Source organism: Schistocerca cancellata, chromosome 10, assembly GCF_023864275.1.
Source record: "Schistocerca cancellata isolate TAMUIC-IGC-003103 chromosome 10, iqSchCanc2.1, whole genome shotgun sequence".
NCBI classification, from domain to species: Eukaryota; Metazoa; Arthropoda; class Insecta; order Orthoptera; family Acrididae; genus Schistocerca; species Schistocerca cancellata.
The window spans coordinates 208,012,786-208,034,226 of record NC_064635.1 but is presented as its reverse complement, the minus strand read 5'-3'; the positions used below and the strand labels follow the sequence as shown (position 1 = coordinate 208,034,226).

Here is a 21,441-nt window from a genome sequence, read left to right as displayed (position 1 = left end):
AGCGCCATTCGACGGCCAATACCGCGGTTCCTGGTGTGTCCGCTGTGCCGTGCGTGTGATCATTGCTTGTACAGCCCTCTCGCAGTGTCCGGAGCAAGTATGGTGGGTCTGACACACCGGTGTCAATGTGTTCTTTTTTCCATTTCCAGGAGTCTATTACACACGGCATCCATGTCCAGGAAATAACGCGTGCACGTTTGCGTAAGCGCAGTTGCGCTGTTGGAAATGTAAGCACATACGCGAAGTTGAACGGAAAAGAAGGTTCCTGTGGACGAACTACAGACGCCGTACTCGCCGAATGTTAGCGGGGATAGCCCAACTGCGCGAGCTGCTTCAAAGGCTCACCCAGGGAAACTTGGCAATATCGCGCCATGTCGAAAGTGACAGAAATATCCCTCTTGTAGCTCTGAAATCTGTAGCAAGAATATTACTACTGCTTACACCCGTGGTCTAGCGGAAGCGTCTTTGAGTGGTAATCAAACAATCCTTGATCACGCGTGCTATATACATCTACTTCATACTCCGCAAGCCACCTAATGGGGTGTGGCGGAGGATACTTTCAGTACGGCTATCTGATCCCTCCAATTCTGTTCCACTCGCGAACAGTGCGTAGGAAGAATGATTGTCGGTAAGCTCTAATTTCTCGAATTTTCTATCTCCTCGTCGGGGAAGGGGGGGGGGGGGGAAGGAAGTATTACGTTTTTAGAATGAAATTTTCACTCTACAGCGGAGTGTGTGCTGATATGAAACTTCCTGGCAGATTAAAACTGTGTGCCAGACCGAGACTCGAACTCGGGACCTTTGCCTTTCACGGGCAAGTGGTCTACCGACTGAGCTACCCAAGCACGACTCACGCCCCGTCTACACAGCTTTAATTCCGCCAGTACCTCGTCTCCTACCTTCCAGACTTCACAGAAGCTCTCCTGCGAAACTTGCAGAACTAGCACTCCTGGAAGAAAGGATAAGGCGGAGACATGGCTTAGCCACAGCTTGGAGGATGTTTCCAGAATGAGATTTTCACTCTGCAGTGGAGTGTACGCTGATATGAAACTTTCTAGCAGATTTGGAAGGTGGGAGACGAGGTACTGGCGGAATTAAAGCTGTGAAGACGGAGCGTGGGTCGTGCTTGGGTAGCTCAGTCGGTAGAGCACTTGCCCCGAAAGGCAAAGGTCCCGAGCTCGAGTCTCGGTCCGGCACACAGTTTTAATCTGCCAGGAAGTTTCCAGTAATATGTTGTCCAACTCCTCCTGAAAAGTGCTGTCCCGAAATTTCAATAGTAAATCTCTCCGTGGTGCACAATGCCTCTCTTGTAACGTCTGCCAGCTGAGTTCGTTTGGCATCCCCGTAACACTTTCGCGCCAGCTAAAAGACCCCGTGACGAAACGCGCCGCTGTTCGTTGGATCTTCTCTGTCTCCTCTCTCAGTTCTAGCAGATAGTGATCCCAGACAGATCAACAATAGGTACTCAAGAAGTGTGCGAGCAAACGTCTTATAAGCCAGCTCTTTCGTGGTTGAGTTACATTTCATTAAGAGTCTTTCGATGAATCTAAGTCTTATGTCATCTTTTCCCACTATGTGTTTTATATGGTCATTCCACGTAAGATCGTTCTGGATAGTTATGCCTAGATTTTTTAAGGCAGACGCTGCCTCCAGCTGTTTGTCATCAATAGTGTAGTTGTACAGTAGTCGATTTCTTTTTCTATGTAAGCGCAATATGTTACATTTACTTACGTTCAGGGTCAACTGCCAGTCTGCACCATTCATCAAATCCCTGCAGGTCGTTCTGCAAATTCTTACTACCTTCTGGCTTTGCTCCTTTGGTATGAACAACTGCATCAACTGCGAATAGCCTTAAAGAGCATCCAACACGTTATACTAGATCATTTATCTATATTGTAAACAGCAACGGTCCTATCACTGGTCCCGATGGAGGTTCGAGTCCTCCCTCGGGCATGGTTGTGTGTGTTTGTCCTTAGGATAATTTAGGTTAAGTAGTGTGTAAGCTTAGGGACTGATGACCTTAGCAGTTAAGTCCCATAAGATTTCACACACATTTGAAAATTTTGGTCCTATCACACTTCCCTGTGGTACTCAACATATTACCTTTACATCTGTCGATTTAGTTACGCTAAGAGTGACGTGTTGAGTTTTATCTGCAAGAGTCTTGAATCTAGTCGCAGGTCTGCTCTGATACTCGGTAAGCTCGAATTTTTTCATTAAACGGCAATGGGGGATTGTGTCAAATGTCTTAGTGATATCAAGGAACACGGCATCAACCTCAGCGCCGTTGTCCACGGCACTGTGGATCTCGTGGAGTAACGGAGTGAGGAACAAATTTTCTCAGGATCTCTGTTTGTGGAATCCATGTAGAGGAAATGTTCCATTTCCGAGAACGTCATAATTCTTGAGCAGAAAACCGCTTAGATTTCGAACAAAAATAATCAGCAGTGGCAGTCGAAGATTTCCAGCGTAAGAAGTCACCCCTTATTCAGCCAACGGCCTTGTCAAAGAAGGCGGTGGAGTGGACAGAGGTTCAGGGCATTCTCTAGCCCTTGGGGTGGAAAACTGCCCTTACAGGCAGAAGAATCAGCAATGATCAACGATGCTGGCATGGTAGCTGAACGTGTTCAGTCAGAGGGTTAGCTGCCCTGTGTAATAAAAAAACTGAGTGAATAGATTAACTATGAACTTCAGCTTCTTATAAGAATTTTTGTATCTGACTGAAATCTGTCTGTCTGTCTGATTGCGAGTTTTAGTGTCTGGTAATCAGCTGGTGTGCTACATTGGAAAAGTAGTAGTTAAATTTATTAGCCACTACTGTGGGTTGATTATTTTATTGTTATTTTCATGAAGTTCTATATTTTGTGGGCTAATGATGTAGTACCTGTTTCTCTTTTTATGATACTCCAGGTTGCTTTAGTCTCATTCCTGGAATTTTTTATTTGTTTGTCATTTTCCATTTTCTTTGGTTTTGTTATAACTTGTCTAAGTATTTGGTTATATTGTTTAAAGTAGTTGATAAATACTGGATTTGTGGTTTGCTTTGAGTATTCATATAAGTTCCTTTTATTCTGGCATGATATTATTATTCCTATTGTGATCATTTATTTGGTTTATGTAGAGAATTTATAAGTGATGTTTGTTTAGGAAAACCTATTAAAAAAAAAATGTTTGTACGTGGTCATAAATTTATCAAACTTGTCATCTGTGTCATTTGAACTGTAAACATCAGTCCAGATTTCTCTTCTCAAGAGAGAACAAAATTAATCTATGTTTTCATTATTAAACTTCCTGACAATAGCTCTAGTTTTCTGGGCTTTTGTGTTTCCTGGAATAGCCATTGTTAGTATTTGGGCATTGTGATCACTGAAACCAGTGTTTCCAGTCTATGTGTTGCAGGTGTGTTTATCTGTATTTACAAACACCTGATCTATGGTTGTTGCAGAAGTAGTGGTTATACACGTTGAGTTAGTTATAGTTGGTTTTAGGTTAAAGGACTTCAGTAAATCTTTGATTTCATCTTTAAATTTACTGGGTTTGGAGAAATCAACATTTAAATCTCTACATATGATAATATTTTTTTTGAAGGTGTTGAAATCCTCAAACAGGTCTTCCATATGAGAATAAAAAACTGTATCACCATCTGGTGACCTATATAGACAGATGATTATAGAATTTCTAGTTGGCAGTTCTACTCTTGAGAGTTCTATGTGTCTTTCTTTAGACAAGCTGTCAAATTTGGTTATGTTAGTGGTCTATATCTTCTCAAACATATATGCAGCTATGCCTGAGTACTTCTCTACAAAATGTGCCAGCTAATGTAAACTGAGGTAGGTGTGCTAGTTCTATCATGCCTTTATTTAGCCAGTGCTCAGTAAAGCATAAAACAGAAATATCACTCATATCATTTAACAAGATTTGTATTTCATTCAGCTTATTGGAAAGAGACTGAACATTCCGTTGGAACAATTTAGAGTATGAAACAGGGACTATATGTGTCTTGGTTGACCACTTACCTCTTTTTTACGTCTAGTATTGTTAGCTGTAAAAAATCCTCCTTGTTTTGAGGTGTGGGTGGTGTCTTCTTGCTAGCTGGTTCCCTGGATTCTGGGCCCTGCCTTTTGTGTGCTGTAGTGCTTCTAATGGTAATCCACTTGTCCAGTAGCATTTGTTTCATTTTAGGCACATGTATTGCACTGATTTTCACATTGTATTTGTTTTGGTGAAACACTGATGTCTTCAGGTAGACTGGTCGATTCAGAGATAAATACATCTGGTTTGTATGGTTGTTAATTTTAATTAACAAAGACAGTCTATTACATACTTGCTCCTTCCCCTGTCTCTTCAAGTGGAATCTGTGATGTGTCCTGAGTGCAAAACTTACAGCCACAGATATTCGTGCACATGTCTCAATTCGGGTGTAAAATGGAACAATGGAAACTCCAGGTTGGCATATCAACAATATAGGAAAAGATAGAACCTCCAGGCTGGTGTATCAACAATGTAGGGAAAGACAGATTGCTACTTACCATAAAGATGACATGTTACATTGGAAACAGACACAATTAAAAGACATACACATAAGCTTTCAGCTGTAGCCTTGGTCAGAAAAGGAAAGAGAAACACACACCAGTCCTTAACACAAGCAAGCACATGTCATGCACATATGACCGCCAACTCAGGGAGCTTGGCGGTCATGTGTACATGAGGTGTGCTTGCTTATGTGAATGAGTGGTGTGTGTTTCTCTTTCCTTTTCTGACACAGGTTGTGGATGAAACCTTAAGTGTAAGTGTCTTTTAATTATGCCTGTCTGCAGCTTAACAAATCATATTTATGATAAACAGCACTCTATCTTTTCCTACTTTGTTGAGTGTAAAATAGGCAAGTACATACACAGCGTAAGTCACTCATTTTCAGACTCTGGCCTCCACGGAAAATGATGATACACTTGTCGTAGTCAGATCTTTCTGCCCTGAACAAATGAGAAGAAAAACTGCTGCACATAAGTAAACATCACACTTGTAAGGACCCTGTGGCACTGAAGGAACAACATGACATATTCAACTATGAACTGTTGGGCTTAATGAATGAGATCTCTACAGCTAGTGAATCTTTGAAGTGTGTCGTCAGACTGGAGAGTCTACACAAGCCATACTGTCCTGTTCTCGATTGTGAAGCCACCATCACAACTGCGGAGTTCACATTCGGTTGGCCTAGCAAGATACCAAAACTAGGATGCCTGCCTCTCTTTTTGCCTACACCACGATCACCCAAGTGGGGCTTCCATATGCTAATAATGTGGCCTGCTCCATCTCACATGATCACAGATCATTAAGGTTCTATTTGCCACCTAAAACTTTTACGTGTTTTGTTATGATGCTTGATACCTAACTTGGCCTATTTCATTTTTCCCACTGTCTCTGTTCACATGTGTGCATAAACTCTGGCGTTTAGTTGCTGCAATTGCATTTACTGTTTACTTCGTTATTTGCAAGAAAACAGTAGATTCTACAGTTTTTGCCAACAAGGTAATTTCGTTTTTCACATGTGCACCAACAGCGTGGATCCGGCATTGGTTCATCGTTATGACAGCAGCAGCAGCAGCTTGAACAGCAGTTAGAATTGCTTTGTCAGTTGGTTACAATTGCCACAGTCCTTCCGCATCATCCCACATCCTCAGCTTTTCCACCCTGCTGGGTGGCGAAGGAAGAGTGGGAATTGTTTGTGTAGTATTTGCAATAGCATTACACAGTGTTTCAAGTAATGGGCCAACTGTGCAAATGTCCTTTCTTGCTAATCGAAACCAAAAAATTTCATTTGCTTCAGAAAGTAGCCCCATTAACAGATCCATGTGACATTGTCATTTTTTCAATGTGTGAGTTATCCAGTGCTTACTGTCATAAACAAACCCGCATTGTCGCTGCCTGTACTGAACTGAAAATTGAAATTTTACTTGTGATCATTACTACATTTGCATGCAACATATCTTCCAAAAGATGAAAACTGAATTCCGGAAACCATTTTTTATTGTCGTGCTTATATGTTAAGGTTTGAACTCTAAAGAGGACTTACTAGCCCAGTTAAATATGGCGTCTGGGAAATATCTTTTCCAATTTTTTATTTAGTCAGCACCAATGCTGCTGCTCTTCACTTTATTGTCACTGGTAGACAGCTTCGTGCTGAGTCTAATATTTCTGCTTCTCCCCAGTAAGTCACTGCATCCATTTTAGCCGAATACTTTGTGAACAAGACATAACCTACAATGTGAGCACATTTCAAAAATGATTGTGGGTTTACATGGATTGTGAGTGTGGAAAACTGGCAGGTGAAACAGATCTCCAGAATCAGATTAAGAGTGTTTACATGAACAACCAGAAACAGTATTCTGAAATCGGTTTAGGAAATCCAGTTTTGGAAGCCCAATATAAACATAATGATAGTAAACAGTCCTATGCCGACTTTCTAATATGTAACTTCATTGTCCATTCTGCTCCGAACAGAGATGTGTTTTGGGAGGCGTTGCATTTAGAAGATCCCACAGTCGAAGTGGTCTCAGCTGGCACATGACCATTTACAGTGTCACAGGCTGCAACTGAACAGTTTGAAGATGTAGCAATTGTCGATCCCTGGAGCAACTAAGGGTACCATACTTAGCGACTGGAACAAAGCACATGTCATTCCCTATTCAAGACAGGCCTCAGGACAGATGCATACAATTGTAGACCTATATCTGTTGTAGAATTATGGAACATGTTTTATACTCAAGAGTTATGATGTTTTTCGGAGAACAAAAATCTCCTCTATAAAAATCAACATGGATTCCATAAAGAGAGATCCTGTGAAACTCGGTTCACTCTGTTCCTTCTTGAGATCCATGGCTCTGTAGACAATGCTGCTCAGGCTGTTGCCTGGTTCCTTGACTTCAGGAAGCCATTTGGCACCATACCACACTGCCATTTGGTAAAAAAATAAAATCTTACTATCAGACCAGATTTGAGACTGCATTCAAGACTTCCTTCCAGACTGAACTAAACATGCCATTCTTAATGGAACAAAAGTGACAAATGAAAAGGTAATTTCCAGAGTACCCTGCAAAAGTGTAGTAGGACTGTAATTTTTACAGTGTAGTCCTATATAAATTATCTAGTAGAAAGCATTGAATGCCCTTTAAGACTGTTTGCTGATGATAAGGTTGTCTATAACAAAGTAACAATGCCGTAAGACAGTATCGATTTGTACAATGATCTGCAGAAGATTGATGAATGGTGCAGGCTCAGGCATTTGAATGTAAATGTAAATAAATGCAACATATTGGGCGTACATAGGAAAAGAAAACTACAACTGTACCATCACACTATTGATGAGAAACTGCTGGAAACAGTATCTACCACAAAATATCTAGGAATAACCGTTGAGAGGGACCTTAAATGGAATCAGACAGAAAACAAATACTAGGAAAAGTAGATGTCAGAATTAAATTCATAGGAAGAGTCTTAAGGAAATGTAACTCATAAACAACGGAAGTGGTTTATAAGGCATTTGTTCAACTGAGTCTTGAGTACTGTTCATCAATAGTGGACCCTTACCAAGTAGGACTGATAGAACAGGTAGAGAAGATCCAAAGAAGAGTGACATGTTTCATCATTGGTTCGTTTAGTCAGCATGAGAGAGCTGCCAAAGTGCTCAACAAACTCAACTGGCAGACGTTACAAGACAGGTGTTGTGCGTCATGAAGAGGTTTTCTGTACATGGTGGCAGACAGTCAAGGAATATTTTATGGGATTGGTTTAAAAAATTTATTTCTAAGGCCCAGTCAAATGCCTCCCCCGAGAGGGAGGGGAAGGAAGCCTTTTATATTCCAATATATTCTAATATGGCTACTACAGTCGGAATTTCTCTGTTGTCGCCACATTCAGCCTTCTGTGCTCCTCTAGCAGCATTCGTTCCGCACCCTGTCTGTCTTTACGCTATTCACTTATTGTAATCAGAGGTCTAATCAGTATCATGCTCTTGGACTATCTACCCATTGCAATCCCTTGTATGGAAACATGGCTGTACCATATATAGTCAGGGATTTGATCAGTGATGATACTACTGCAGCAAACCCCCCCACCTCTCTACTTTTCCCTGGTGTGAGGGTTAAGCACTTTACAGCACTGCTTCCCTCTACTTTTCCCTGGCATGGGAGTTAAGCAGAGCTGTTTCTCAACCAACAACACAAACATACATTCACACACTAGTAACTCCAGATATTTGCCACTGTCCTCCCACACTAACACGTCCTACTGTCGAGGCTATGTGACTTTCTTAGTCCCGGGCAATGAGATGCCCCACCTTAAAACCCGCTAGTACGAAGTTTGTGACTGATTTTACTAGATGGCTCACAAGCCACCCAAGAGGTTTCTTGAAATTCCACCACCCCTCTTCGTATAATATTAGTAATTACCTTTGCCCATCTCTCTTGCTTTAAGGACATCGCACCCCCTCCCCTCCCCAAGGTGCTACATACTCAATTCACTGCTGGTGAACTAAGAAGAGACCTGTAAAGACCAGATGGTAAACTTGGTTTAGTAGAGGTCAAATTTCTTTGACTCAGTTCCTTACTCTCCTGCTAGGCCAGCGGTAGGCAACCGATTCTGCTGTGGAAGTCCATGTGGACAGTATGCCTTACTGCCGTATCATTCGCCGCAGATATTTTTTTGCCCTCCCCATTTCTCTTACCCTACTGCTCCATCAACGTTTCTACTCTGTGTTTTTCCTTTCTGCTGTCAGGGAAGTGATGCTTGGCTATGCCTTCCAGCAGCACCACAAGAACTAATATAACCCTGTATATCAGACACACTCTTCCAGCCATTTTATAGAGATATCGCACGAAGCTACGAGATGACTTCTGGCTGTTAACCCCCAGAGGGCAGTGAGGTTTTGTTGACATGAAGTGATGTATGACGTTGTTTTATTGAGGTTACTGGTGAGCAGTCAAAAGGTCCTGTGTGTGTTGTTTTAAGTGATGTTAAATGGTCTGTTTTATTCTGCCACCCCAGAGGTCAGAGCAGAACCATTAACCATGATTCACTTTATCATACAGTGAGTTTCCAGTTGAGACAGTCTTTTTAGTTGTCTAAATTGTGGCCTATGTTTCCAGTGAAGGCTTGCTATAAGCAGAGACCGCATGGCACAAACACATGGGCTGGCACAGAGGTCGCCTTGCGATAAGCTAGTCACACCCCCGGACGCTACCATTTCTCTCCCTATTCTTCTCCTTGTCTGCCATAATTGATTCTAATTTTCCTACAATTTATCAGTCATTTATTGCATAAGTTTTGAGTGACAATGTACGCAGAGTATTATATAGAGTATAACTCTAAGAATACTTTTGAGCAACCCAGCCCTGCTACTTAACGGTAGCGGTTCACTATTTAATAGCTCTCCATGTAGTATCACTACCCCACTGAGGAAATTATCTTTATTGGTTTATCACTATGAGCAGTGTTTAGAAAAGGACCTTTGGCGTGACTTCGGTCATCTCTTCCTGCTGTCCCTAAACAGCAATTTCCTGTAGAATACCATGTTAAGTTCTGAGATGCAAGCAAGAGTGTTCCTTGATGTGATAGTAGTTCAGTAGAAGATAGTAATGAGTAGAAAGGAATAGTAAAAAAGTAAAATACCCCCCAAAAGAAAAGGCATGGCCCTCCTTTAGATGTAACGAACTATGTATGTGTATGAAGCTACCCCCCCCCCTCCCCCCCGTGATCTATTCATCGCCCCTTTCAGAACCCCCCCCCCCCCCCCCCCCCCACTTATAGCTGCCTGTCACAGTCAGCAACCTCCGCCACTACCACCACTAACAGCTGATTGGTGCAACCAGTGCTGCCACTCGCAGTGTCCCACACCACCACCGTACCATCCGCCATCTTCCAAATTTTGTCAAGCAAGCAAACATCACCCAATTATTGTCATTTTTTAATACAAATCTAACACAAAAACACAAATAATCAAAATGTATTGTTAAAATTATGTAAGGCCATCCTTCGCAGGAGCCCCTCTAGTAACTGTCAGTTTACCACCCCCTCCCCTGCTTCAATCCTGCGGAGGGGTGAAGGGTGTACAATGGGGGCCATTATTGAATGGATTTATTAGTATAAAAATTTGATTTTTATTTTTCACTCGATGTTCGTCAGTGCCTTCTGCCTGGCAGCTAGTTGCAGCATCTTAGTCACGTTGCCCAGAAATGGATAGAACCACTCTGAAACTCACGTGTTGAACCATCGGCAGCTAAATTCACGTCTTGCTGATGAGGTAACGCTATCGAACTGTCCGTCTTACGATCTGGCCGACCAATAGGGAGGCTTGGAGGCCGTCAAGTGGGGGTGGAACCACGGCCAGCTGCTGGGAGCAGACACACTGTTCGCCCTCTTCTGCCGGCAGGTTCCAAACTCATCAGACTCCCACCTCTCCTGCTTTCTTGGGCGGTAGCCCATTCAGTTCCCGTGGCTTCTCTAGGCCTGCCTGTTTGGCATTAAACAGTCATGCATATAAAAAATGTGTAATTCTTCATGGGTGCCTACAGTTTTCCCCTCCTGGCCAATCCTGACGCATTAACATTACTACAGAAATTTCGAGAGTACTTTCCAGGATGAGTCAGACAACATACTACTTCCTCCCACATACATCTCCTGTAATGATCATGAAGATATAGTTCGAGAAATTAGAGACAATACAGAGGCTTACCAATGATCATTCTTCCCACCCTCCATTGTTGTTGTTGTTGTTGTGGTCTTCAGTCCTGAGACTGGTTTGATGCAGCTCTCCATGCTACTCTATCCTGTGCAAGCTTCTTCATCTCCCAGTACCTACTGCAACCTACATCCTTCTGAATCTGCTTCATGTATTCATCTCTTGGTCTCCCTATATGATTTTTACCCTCCACACTGCCCTCCAATGCTAAATTTGCGATCCCTTGATGCCTCATAACATGTCCTACCAACCGATCACTTCTTCTTATCAAATTGTGCCACAAACACCTCTTCTCCACAACTCTATTCAATACCTCCTCATTAGTTATGTGATCTACCCATCTAATCTTCAGCATTCTTCTGTAGCACCACATTTCGAAAGCTTCTATTCTCTTCTTGTCCAAACTATTTATCGTCCATGTTTCACTTCCATGCATGGCTACACTTCATACAAATACTTTCAGAAATGACTTCCTGACACTTAAATCTATACTCGATGTTAACAAATTTCTCTTCTTCAGAAACGCTTTTCTTGCCATTGACAGTCTACATTTTATATCCTCTCTACTTCGACCATCACCAGTTATTTTGCTTCCCAAATAGCAAAACTCCTTTACTACTTTAAGTGTCTCATTTCCTAATCTAATACCCTCAGCATCACCCGACTTAATTTGACAACATTCGATTATCCTCGATTTGCTTTAGTTGATGTTCACCTTATATCCTCCCTTCAAGACACTGTCCATTCCGTTCAACTGCTCTTCCAAGTGCTTTGCTGTCTCTGACAGAATTACAATGTCATCAGCGAGCCTCAAAGTTTTTATTTCTTCTCCATGGATTTTTATACCTACTCCGAATTTTCCTTTTGTTTCCTTTACTGCTTGCTCAATATACAGATTGAATAACATCAGGGAGAGGCTACAACCCTGTCTCACTCCCTTCCCAACCGCTGCTTCCCTTTCATGTCCCTCGACTCTTATAACTGCCATCTGGTTTCTGTACAAATTGTAAATAGCCTTTCACTCCCTGTATTTTACCCCTGCCACCTTTAGAATTTGAAAGAGAGTATTCCAGTCAACATTGTCAAAAGCTTTCTCTAAGTCTACAAATGCTAGAAACGTAGGTTTGCCTTTCCTACTCTGGCAATTCCGAGAAAATCACAAGAGAAGTTTTACACATCTATTATGTGCTTATGAATCTGTGCGTAGGTGCTGGGTGTTAAAATCTGTGGTGGTGAGGTGGTTAGTGTTTGAGCTCCATAAGATGAGAGTGTATGACACGACGGTTTGACTCCCACTTGAACTTATTTATTAATCTATTTTTTCATCACTGGTCATATTTTTTAATTTATATGACATTTGAGGGATAATATTATGAAAAGAACATGTGTATTTGCATGAACTTTCAACTTATGTTTTCTATGCCTGTATCTCAAATATTATCCTGCAACATGTGATGTCAAGAGCACATCTGACAAGTAGTTCTTCATTACTCTTGTGCTCTAGCACATCATGACTTACTATATTAATGATTGATAATAACATCATTCGCATCATTATTTATCAAGGTTTGATTTGGGCTTTCCAAGTCTGTGTCTGTTCCTCATCCTTGAAAATTTAATTACAAGTAGTAAGTAGTCAAATAATATGGGATTCACTACAACTTCATGAAAATGCCCATGAGGTTTTTTCATTATATTACCTCTCAAATGTAAAATAAATTAAATAATGTGACCAGTGAAGAAAAAATGTAGGTTAACAAGTAAGTGTTACCAGGATTCGAACTGTGTCCTCATCCATGACCCTCATGCAGTGTGCTAAAGCTAACCACTTTTTTTAATCTCATTTTGCTCATTATTGTTCATTGCATTTGATCAGGGTGGGTGATCCATCATGACACCTGTTCAAGAACATTGTTGATCCATTAACTCAGTTTTTCAATTATAGAAGACAGCTAACCATCTGACCTAACACTTTGAGCTACTGTGCTGGCAGCTACTTGACCGCAATGCCTTAGGCTCGGCACCTTCACTCAAATACATGTGTTACACAATAGACATGTAAAACTTCTGTTGCAGAACTGCACCTTATTACTTACACATTATGTTGTTTTGATGGCCTACTGAATGTGTACAAAGTTTGAAGTAAATCTATGATCCCAACGTTGTGGCGTCCCCTTGTGAGGAGTAGCAATTAAGGTCCTGTAAACTGACAATGGCGGGGAGAGCAGTGAGCTGGCGACATGCCGCTCCATATCCACATCCACAGATGTCTATCAGTTGAGGATATACGGTGGTCGGTCAGTACCGTTAAGCCTTCAGAGGCCTGAAACTTCCTGGCAAATTAAAACTGTGTGTCAGACTGAGACTCGAACAGGGGACCTTTGCCTCGAGTCTTGGTCCAGCACACAGTTTCAATCTGCCAGGAAGTTTCATATCAGTGCGCACACTGCTGCAAACTGAAAATCTCATTCTGGCTTCAGAGGCCTGTTTGGACAGAGTTTGGTTTTAATTTTTAGCTGTGCAACATAGCCCTGGGGTCTAAGGCATCTTGTAACGGTTCATGTGGCTCCCCCCATCAGAGGTTCGAGTTCTCACTCGGGCATGGATGTGTGTGTTGTTCTAAGCATAAGTTAAAGTTAGATTAAGTCTTGTGTAAGCCTAAGGACCGATGACCTCAGCAGTTTGGTCCCATAGTCTAAACCACAAATTTCCATTTTTTTTTTAATTTTTATTTTTATTGCCTGATCTCCCATGATACACAACAGGTCTGTGCTAAAATTATGTATTTTATACCTACATAAGGCAAAATGACCATCATATCAAAATAAGAGAAATCAGATCTTGTATGGGAACATTTAGGTGTTCATATTTCCCATTTGCTAGTCAAGAGTGGAATGACTGAAAAATAATCTGAAAGTGGTTCTATGAACCTTCTGCCAAATACTTTAGTGTGACTTGCAGAATGACCAAGTAGATGCAGAGATGGTGCAGGACTATTTTTGTTGTGACCCAGTAACTAAAGTGAGGTACAAACTTTGTTGTATTTTATGATTTCTCACAAAGGTCAAAGGATGTGACCTTTTTGCACATCACTTTACAATTGGGCATTGCATTCACCTGTTTGTGTAGTCCTTTTGTAGGTTAAGTGAGGAGAGAAGTACAGGGGGGCATTAGCAATGAGGCCTCACTAGAAAGACTATAATAGGCTCATTTAGAATTAATCTGATAAAGATGCAGAGAATAAAATCAAGATAGTTTGGCTAGGATTTAAACTGAGGTTCATATTTTTAGACTCTGAAGAACAGAACTTACAGACTCAGAAAACAACTTATGTTGACAGGTGTTTCTTTGCAAGCAGTCGATACCATGAGTGGCAAGATTATGGGAGTCATCATAAAGCACATACACCAACCTGGACATGAAGGGGAGGCTGTCAGAGAGGTTGAGACTTGTCAAGATCCAGCCTTCCGTGAGATCCTGCGGTTCACCACCTCTGTTGATCTCCAGGTGAACCTACCATTTATAAATGTTATCATATAATGTACTAGTGAACCAAGCAATGATTCACAGATGCTAATTTTCATGGGCTTTGGGTATATGTCCTAATCTCCTTTTCCTCTATCTTTCTGACCATCTCTTCTTCCCCCTATCTTTATCCATCTTATCCTCCTCCCCTCATCTTTGTTCATCACCTCCTCCCACCCCTTTCAGTCCATCTCCCCCTACCCCACCCCACTCTCTCTCTCTCTCTCTCTCTCTCTCTCTCTCTCTCTCTCTCTCTCTCTCTCTCTCTATCTGCAGACTCACTGAGAAAGAACATGTAAATAGTAGTAAGGAAAAGTGGGGGAACTGTGCAAACTTAAGCAAAAGTTATTATTTTGGCATATTTTTTGTAGGTAATCTAAAACCAACTGCATGTAAGATTACTGTAATTTCTCTACTTTCAGTACACTAAATCAAGTTAACTGTAAACAGCACAAATATGTGGTTGGTTGGTTGGTTTGGGGAAGGAGACCAGACAGCGTGGTCATTGGTCTCATCGGATTAGGGGAGGATGGGGAAGGAAGTCGGCCATGCCCTTTCAGGGGAACCATCCCGGCATTTGCCTGGAGTGATTTAGGGAAATCACGGAAAACCTAAATCAGGATGGCCAGACGTAGGATTGAACCGTCGTCCTCCCGAATGCAAGTCCAGTGTCTAACCACTGCACCACCTCGCTCGGTCACAAATATGTGATTATAAACCGTTCCCCACACCAAGTGGTAATTTTCTGCAAGGTTGGGGAATTATGCTATTGAGAAGGACGCTTGTATTACACATAAATGAGTGAAAATAATTTCCACTTAATTTATCTGCTAATTTATGTTAAGAAATCAGAGTACTGAAATGTATTTAAACACTAACATGGAATGTGTAAGTACTTTCATTTTTATATTTCAAAACATTTTAGAATATTCATTTCTTGTGCAAGTAGTCATCATACACACAGTCTTGGGGTGTTCCTTTTCCAGTAAATGTGGCACAATTCCAAGCAGAGCACACACCCTGTACCAAGTTCTCCACAACTGCAAAATAACTCATTCATTAGTTACCACATTTGGATAAGGAGTTCCAAGATCCAGTAAATTGGTTATTGTAGTCGTCATTGTGGTGTCACCGCCAGACACCACACTTGCTAGGTGGTAGCCTTTCAATCGGCCGCGGTCCGCTAGTATACGTCGGACCCGCGTGTCGCCACTGTTAGTGATTGCAGACCAAGCGCTGCCACACAGCAGGTCTAGTGAGACATCCTAGGACTCGTCCCAGTTGTACAGCAGACTTTGCTAGCGAAGCTACACTGACAATTATGCTCTCATTTGCCGATACGATAGTTAGCATAGCCTTCAGCTACGTCATTTGCTACGACCTAGCAAGGCGCCATTACCAGTTTATATTGAGATTGTTATTAATGTACCGTCAAGAACGATGTACACCAATTATGGATTAAAGTTAAGTATTCAAGCAACTACGTACATTATTTACTAGACTCAACTCCTTTAACTGTTCCAGTTTGCATGAGCTTAAACACGTGCCTTTCGGCCTCCTCTAGCTACACAGTGTTGGCTCTTCTGCCAACACATCAGTCATCATCAACATAATCAGAAATGCTGGGAACATCTAATACCTCTGATTACCCTGGTGTTTTCTGCATATTTCAGATTTTCTTTTTCTCCCTTCTAGCTGCTCAGTAAAGCACCCACATACACTTTTCCCATTCTTGTTATTCAAATCAGTCTGTCAATTCCTTTGATTCTTTACTGTCTTCTTCATTTCAGCTTCTTCCAACTTCTTTTTCATGGGATGCACACCTGTTCTCTTTTAGTGCACCATGACACCAGTGTGTCATTACATGGCTAGTTCTGTATGTTAAACCAATGGCACAGCGTGGTTGACACTCTACGCCAGGAGCATTTGGGTTCCATTGCTGATGACTTTATTTTGAGAATTTTAGCACTGACTGGCACCAAACATGATAGCCAAGATGTTCTGGTTACTAGTCAAGAACATTGCATCTTTTTTATTTCAGTTTTTGTTTTTTTACTTTTATTATTTATTTCTAATTTTGGATTTTATTTTATTTTTTATCTTTCAGTTTATTTTTATAATTTTATTTTTATGTTTCTTTTTACTCCTACATCAGATATACCAAGAAACAAAAAACAAAGATTTTCATGTAGGATGCATTCAATGCACGTATTTCAAAAATGTATAACTTTTTATCTCTCCTACTTAATCTTGAATATTTTTTTATTCTAGTAGTTTTTTAACATTTAGTCAAATATTAATGTAACACTTTATCCGTTATGGTTATGGAACACTGTAATTATGTTTCTTATTGAAAACCTTTAAACATTAATGTTCTTGAAATGGGCCCCTCTTATCATTACTTTTAATACTTCTTCTATACACAAAATTTCACATCTGTGGCTTCTGTATTGAACTGTTCAGCTTACTGCCTTAAAAATTTAGAGGATATGGGAGTTACTCCTACAACTCATTCTTCAATCATGCAATCCTACTGGTATCAATATTTCCTGTACTCTGAATCGGTCATTGTTTGTGGTTTCTATACTGTGGAGGTCTGTGAATCTGCCACTATTGGGGTAAAATTCTTCAGATCCTACTGATTTTGTGACCCTTTCATCATAAATTGAATGTTCCCTTTGCCATCCACACCCAAAGAATAAAAGCAACACTATTATATCTGCCTGGATCAGTCTGCATGAGTCACTTGATGCGTTCACTTCATAATGGAAGCTGCAAGTCATTGCCATAAGTGTGATCCTCAGGTGGCTGTAAGCAGCAAAATCTTTAAGCTTTGGCAAGTGAGGCTATGGTCTATTTGAACCTCATTTCATAAATTTGAATTTTTGTGTGAATTTTATGAAACTGTGAAAGACTAAATGGCATTATGTGCCTCATCCATTTTGGTTTCATGAGTTTTTGTGTGCCATGCATATCCACAATCATTGGCAAGCAGAGAATAGGACTTTCCACTTCCAGGTGAGCAAAACTATCACTGACTAAACTGGCCAATGTATAATGTAGGCAGAAACTATAGTGCTGAGGAAATAATACAAGTTGTATGAGATTTTATTGTTTCGCATGTGCAAACAAAAGGAACTATGAATACATGGAATAATTTCTTGTAACTGTGATGGTATATGTGGATTTTTCCCCGGGAAAGCACAAAACAAGTGCCTAATAATGGCACACTTGCAGATAAAATCCTCTTTACTACTTACAGTGGTGCAAACTGATGCATGGCTGTACATGCACTAAGCTCAGAGTACACTGCTTTCCTCTCAAGATATTCCACTCACAGCCCTCCTGTGATGATCAGAGATTCTTATCTCCTCATATCACTGGTGAATTCTGCACATGTTTCTGCTGGACACTTTATTACTCAAGAGGTTTTTCACCTGAGGGCAATTGGAATGACAGCAAGCAGAGAACAGACTACAGGTAACTCTTTACAACTATTTTGAGGTTGCCTGTGAAAGCAGTTTATGGGCTCTTGTTGCATAGGCAGACCAAAGCATAGCAGTCACTGTTTGACAATGAGTCTGGACTTTTACTCCACAAACTGAAATAACTGACACATGTTTTGCACAATCATTTTATCCGACCATTAATTAGGCTTTCACTAGGGGGTGACACTTGGGTTAACTGTATTATAGTGTACTCTAGTGAGACATAAACAAACTTAGCATATCTTTATTACAGTGGGCAGAATATCGGACATCAGAAACAAAACTGTTTCTTTGACACTACCAAAACATTGAGATTAAACATTACTTGAAACTTCCTGGCAGATTAAAACTGTGTGCTGGACCGAGACTTGAACTCGGGACCTTTGCCTTTTGCGGGCAAGTACTATAGCAACTGAGCTACCCAAGCATGGCTCATGCCCTGTCCTCACAGCTTTACTTCTGCCAGTATCTCATCTCCTACCTTCCAAACTTTACAGAAACTCTCCTGCGAACTCTGCAGAACTAACACTCCTGAAAGAAAGGATATTGCGGAGACATGGCTTATCCACAGCCTGGGGGATGTTTCCAGAATGAGATTTTCACTGAGTGCTTGGGTAGCTCAGTTGCTAGAGCACTTGCCCGTCAAAGGCAAAGGTCCCGAGTTCGAGTCTCTGTCCGGCACACAGTTTTAATCTGCCAGGAAGTTTCGTATCAGCGCACACTCCACTGCAGAGTGAAAATCTCATTCTGGAAACATCCCCCAGGCTGTGGCTAAGCCATGTCTCCGCAATATCCTTTCTTTCAGGAGTGCTAGTTCTGCAGGGTTCGCAGGAGAGCTTCTGTAAAGTTTGGAAGGTAGGAGATGAGATACTGGCAGAAGTAAAGCTGTGAGGACGGGGCGTGAGTCATGTTTGGGTAGCTCAGTTGCTAGAGCACTTGCGCACGAAAGGCAAAGGTCCCGAGTTCGAGTCTCGGTCCGGCACACAGTTTTAATCTTCCAGGAAGTTCCATGTCAGCACACACTCCACTGCAGAGTGAAAATCTCATTCTGTAAACATTACTTAATGGTGATTCAGAACATAATACATACAGAGACAGAAATTGGAGAGTGGAAGTCCAGACACTCTGTTTACTTCCATTCCTTGTACACAGCAGAAGTGGGGGTTGATGTAACTCCATTAGGCTAAGCTAGGTGAAGCTTTACAAGCCCATACGAGCTGGCCTCAGTACAAGCCCGGACCATATGCCTCTTCTACATGGAGGTTATCAGAATAATCATGGCAAGGGGTTCAAGCTAGCTACTAACAGTTTAGAAAATGTCACTCACCATTAACAGCTGGACCCTCTCAATCCATGAACTTCCATTACATTTCCTCCTCAGCTTCTGTGTACTTCACCTTCTTGGCAGGCAGTGTGTATTAGCTACCTGTGGAGTCTGGTATAGATGTAATGTGTTTTTCAGGTGTCTGAGAAATTGCGTGCCCTGTTCCCTGATGTACACCTTCACCGGTTGGAGATTGTAGCTGGGTCTGTCGACCCAGCTGCCAGGAATTGTGGAATTGGCATTGCCCTCGTCGAGCACACCAAGTCAGTATCTAACATCTCCATCAACATCCTGTGCTGAAATTTACTAGCAGATTAGAGGGTAAAGACTGAAAATTGTTGGAGTTATGCTGTGTGCCATTTTGAAAAATTGTATTCTGAGTAAAATGCTTTTGAAGTTTTGAGATGTGTTATAGACATGAACAAAAGGAGAAAATTCTATTTGTAGAAAACCCTTACCATTAATCTGCTATCCCAGGAGTGGTCTGTCATAGTTTTGTAATTGTGATAGAAATCATATCCACTCATTTATCATACAATGATTGAAATATTGGTTGTGGGGTCTATGAATGTACAAGACTTTACAGTCCCGTTTAGCCCGACTCCAAACAGGCACATTATTAGGATGATTCAATGACTGATTGCATATGCATTCCATATAAACTTACTACTTAGTATAACAACTGCTGAGCAGTTTGAAAAAGAAATTATTATTGTGAAGCCTAAGTCTCCAGGACTTTGTTCTTGCAATGTGATGTCTACATTGCATGTTTCACATTTCATATGTTGAGAAATAACAGAGAAAATGCCAGGAAAATTTATAATCCTACAGCTCAATCCATATTTCACATCAAAGTCCTGGCCACTGTTATTCAGTTTCTCTGCAAAGTCAGTGACTCCTTTGAACTGCTTTCAGCCTCATATCTGTTCTTTGGTCACCTTTGACACCACATCGGATATGATATTTTTATACCCTTCTTACCTGATTACACTTTCATATCACTCAATCTTACATAAAAGACAAAGCTGTGTATTATAAGCTCACAAATAAACTATCAAAAGTCACACTGCAAACAAAAATCGAGATTCAAAGCAAAAGAATTGTCTTCTTTGTGCACATACTGACATTTGCTGATGCCAAGCTAATATACTGTTTGCTGTGAAATGCATCTAACTATAAACACTACAGGGGGTATTGATTTGGCACAGGTAGGCCATTTCAGGTCATCCAAGGCACTAGGGGTAGTTCAGAATTCCATAGAACAAGTTTTTTCAGGGATTAGAGTTTTTGCCTCTTATTTTAGAAGGTTCAAAGCCTCTTTTAAGCCATTAGAAAATGAATTTTTTTGTTCTAGTTACCTATAAGGGCTTTGTGCTGGACCAGGACTCAAATGCAGAAAAGCAAAGCTGTACCGGATGAACTACCCAGCATAAGTCACAACATACCCTCTCAGCTTTACTTCTGCTAGCACCTCTTGTATGCAGTAGAATTTGGGAATTAGTGCATTCTTAGCAAAGCAATGTTCTGCACAGCACACAGTTTTGATCTGTTAGGAAGTTTTGTACATTTAAGTATATTTAAGTATATCAGAAGAAAAACAGCTTCACTGATACAGGCCAGTGGTTCTGCCCTTCTACTCCAAATGATCATGTTCAATATTCTGCACAAACATCTTTTAGTTGTCAGATTGGCAAACTCAAGAGCTGTTTAATACAAAGTTATGTGCAAATTATTCTGCTTCTTCTTTCTGCATATATAAGGGATTGATCTGCTGTGCCTTCTTGAGTGAAATTTTTGGTCTTTACACCTTTCCCTTGGTCTTTGTGAAGATCTTCAGTACAGGGGGTAATAATTCACAATTACTTCATGTATTCTGCAGTCTTCCATTTTTCTGACACTGTTCTTCTAGTTGTTGCTGTATTCCTTAAACTGCTTATTTATGCTTTAATTTGCCAGTACTTTTCCAATGCCAGCATTCCTCCTCCTGTTGGATAGTATGCATCCATCTCCTCTTCTTAGGCATAGGATCTCTGATGCTTCTAATCTTTGTTAATTTCTTTTTGTTCCAGTCCATGAGTCACACTCATACTGACATTTTTTGTACAACTTCTAACCTCCAATCAAAAAACTAAGATCGTTATTATTGCAAACATTGTAAAGATAGACCAAAAAATCTGCTCACCAGGGGGTGGCAGTAGAAAACACATAAAAAAAGATATTACTTATGCTCCTTCTTTCATGCAGCAGGGTTGAAGAGGGAGGAGGAGGGGTGAAAGAAAAGGACTGGAAAGGTTTAGGAAAAGGGATAGAGTTCATAAAAGTCACCCAGAACCCCGGGTCAGGTGAGACTCACCAAATAGGATGAGAAG

At 41.0% G+C, this 21,441-nt stretch overlaps 1 protein-coding gene across 1 annotated transcript in view; it reads left to right on the top strand.

Annotated features, from left to right (window-relative positions):
• The window catches only part of LOC126106271 (arylalkylamine N-acetyltransferase 1-like), a 30,919-nt gene extending 11,547 nt beyond the window's left edge, over positions 1-19,372 (top strand). The window contains exons 2-3 of the mRNA XM_049912494.1: positions 14,076-14,242; positions 19,211-19,372. Of these exons, the coding sequence (XP_049768451.1) occupies positions 14,076-14,242; positions 19,211-19,372 (329 nt within the window). The remainder of the gene's footprint in view (positions 1-14,075; positions 14,243-19,210) is intronic.
• Positions 19,373-21,441: the final 2,069 nt, after the last annotated feature.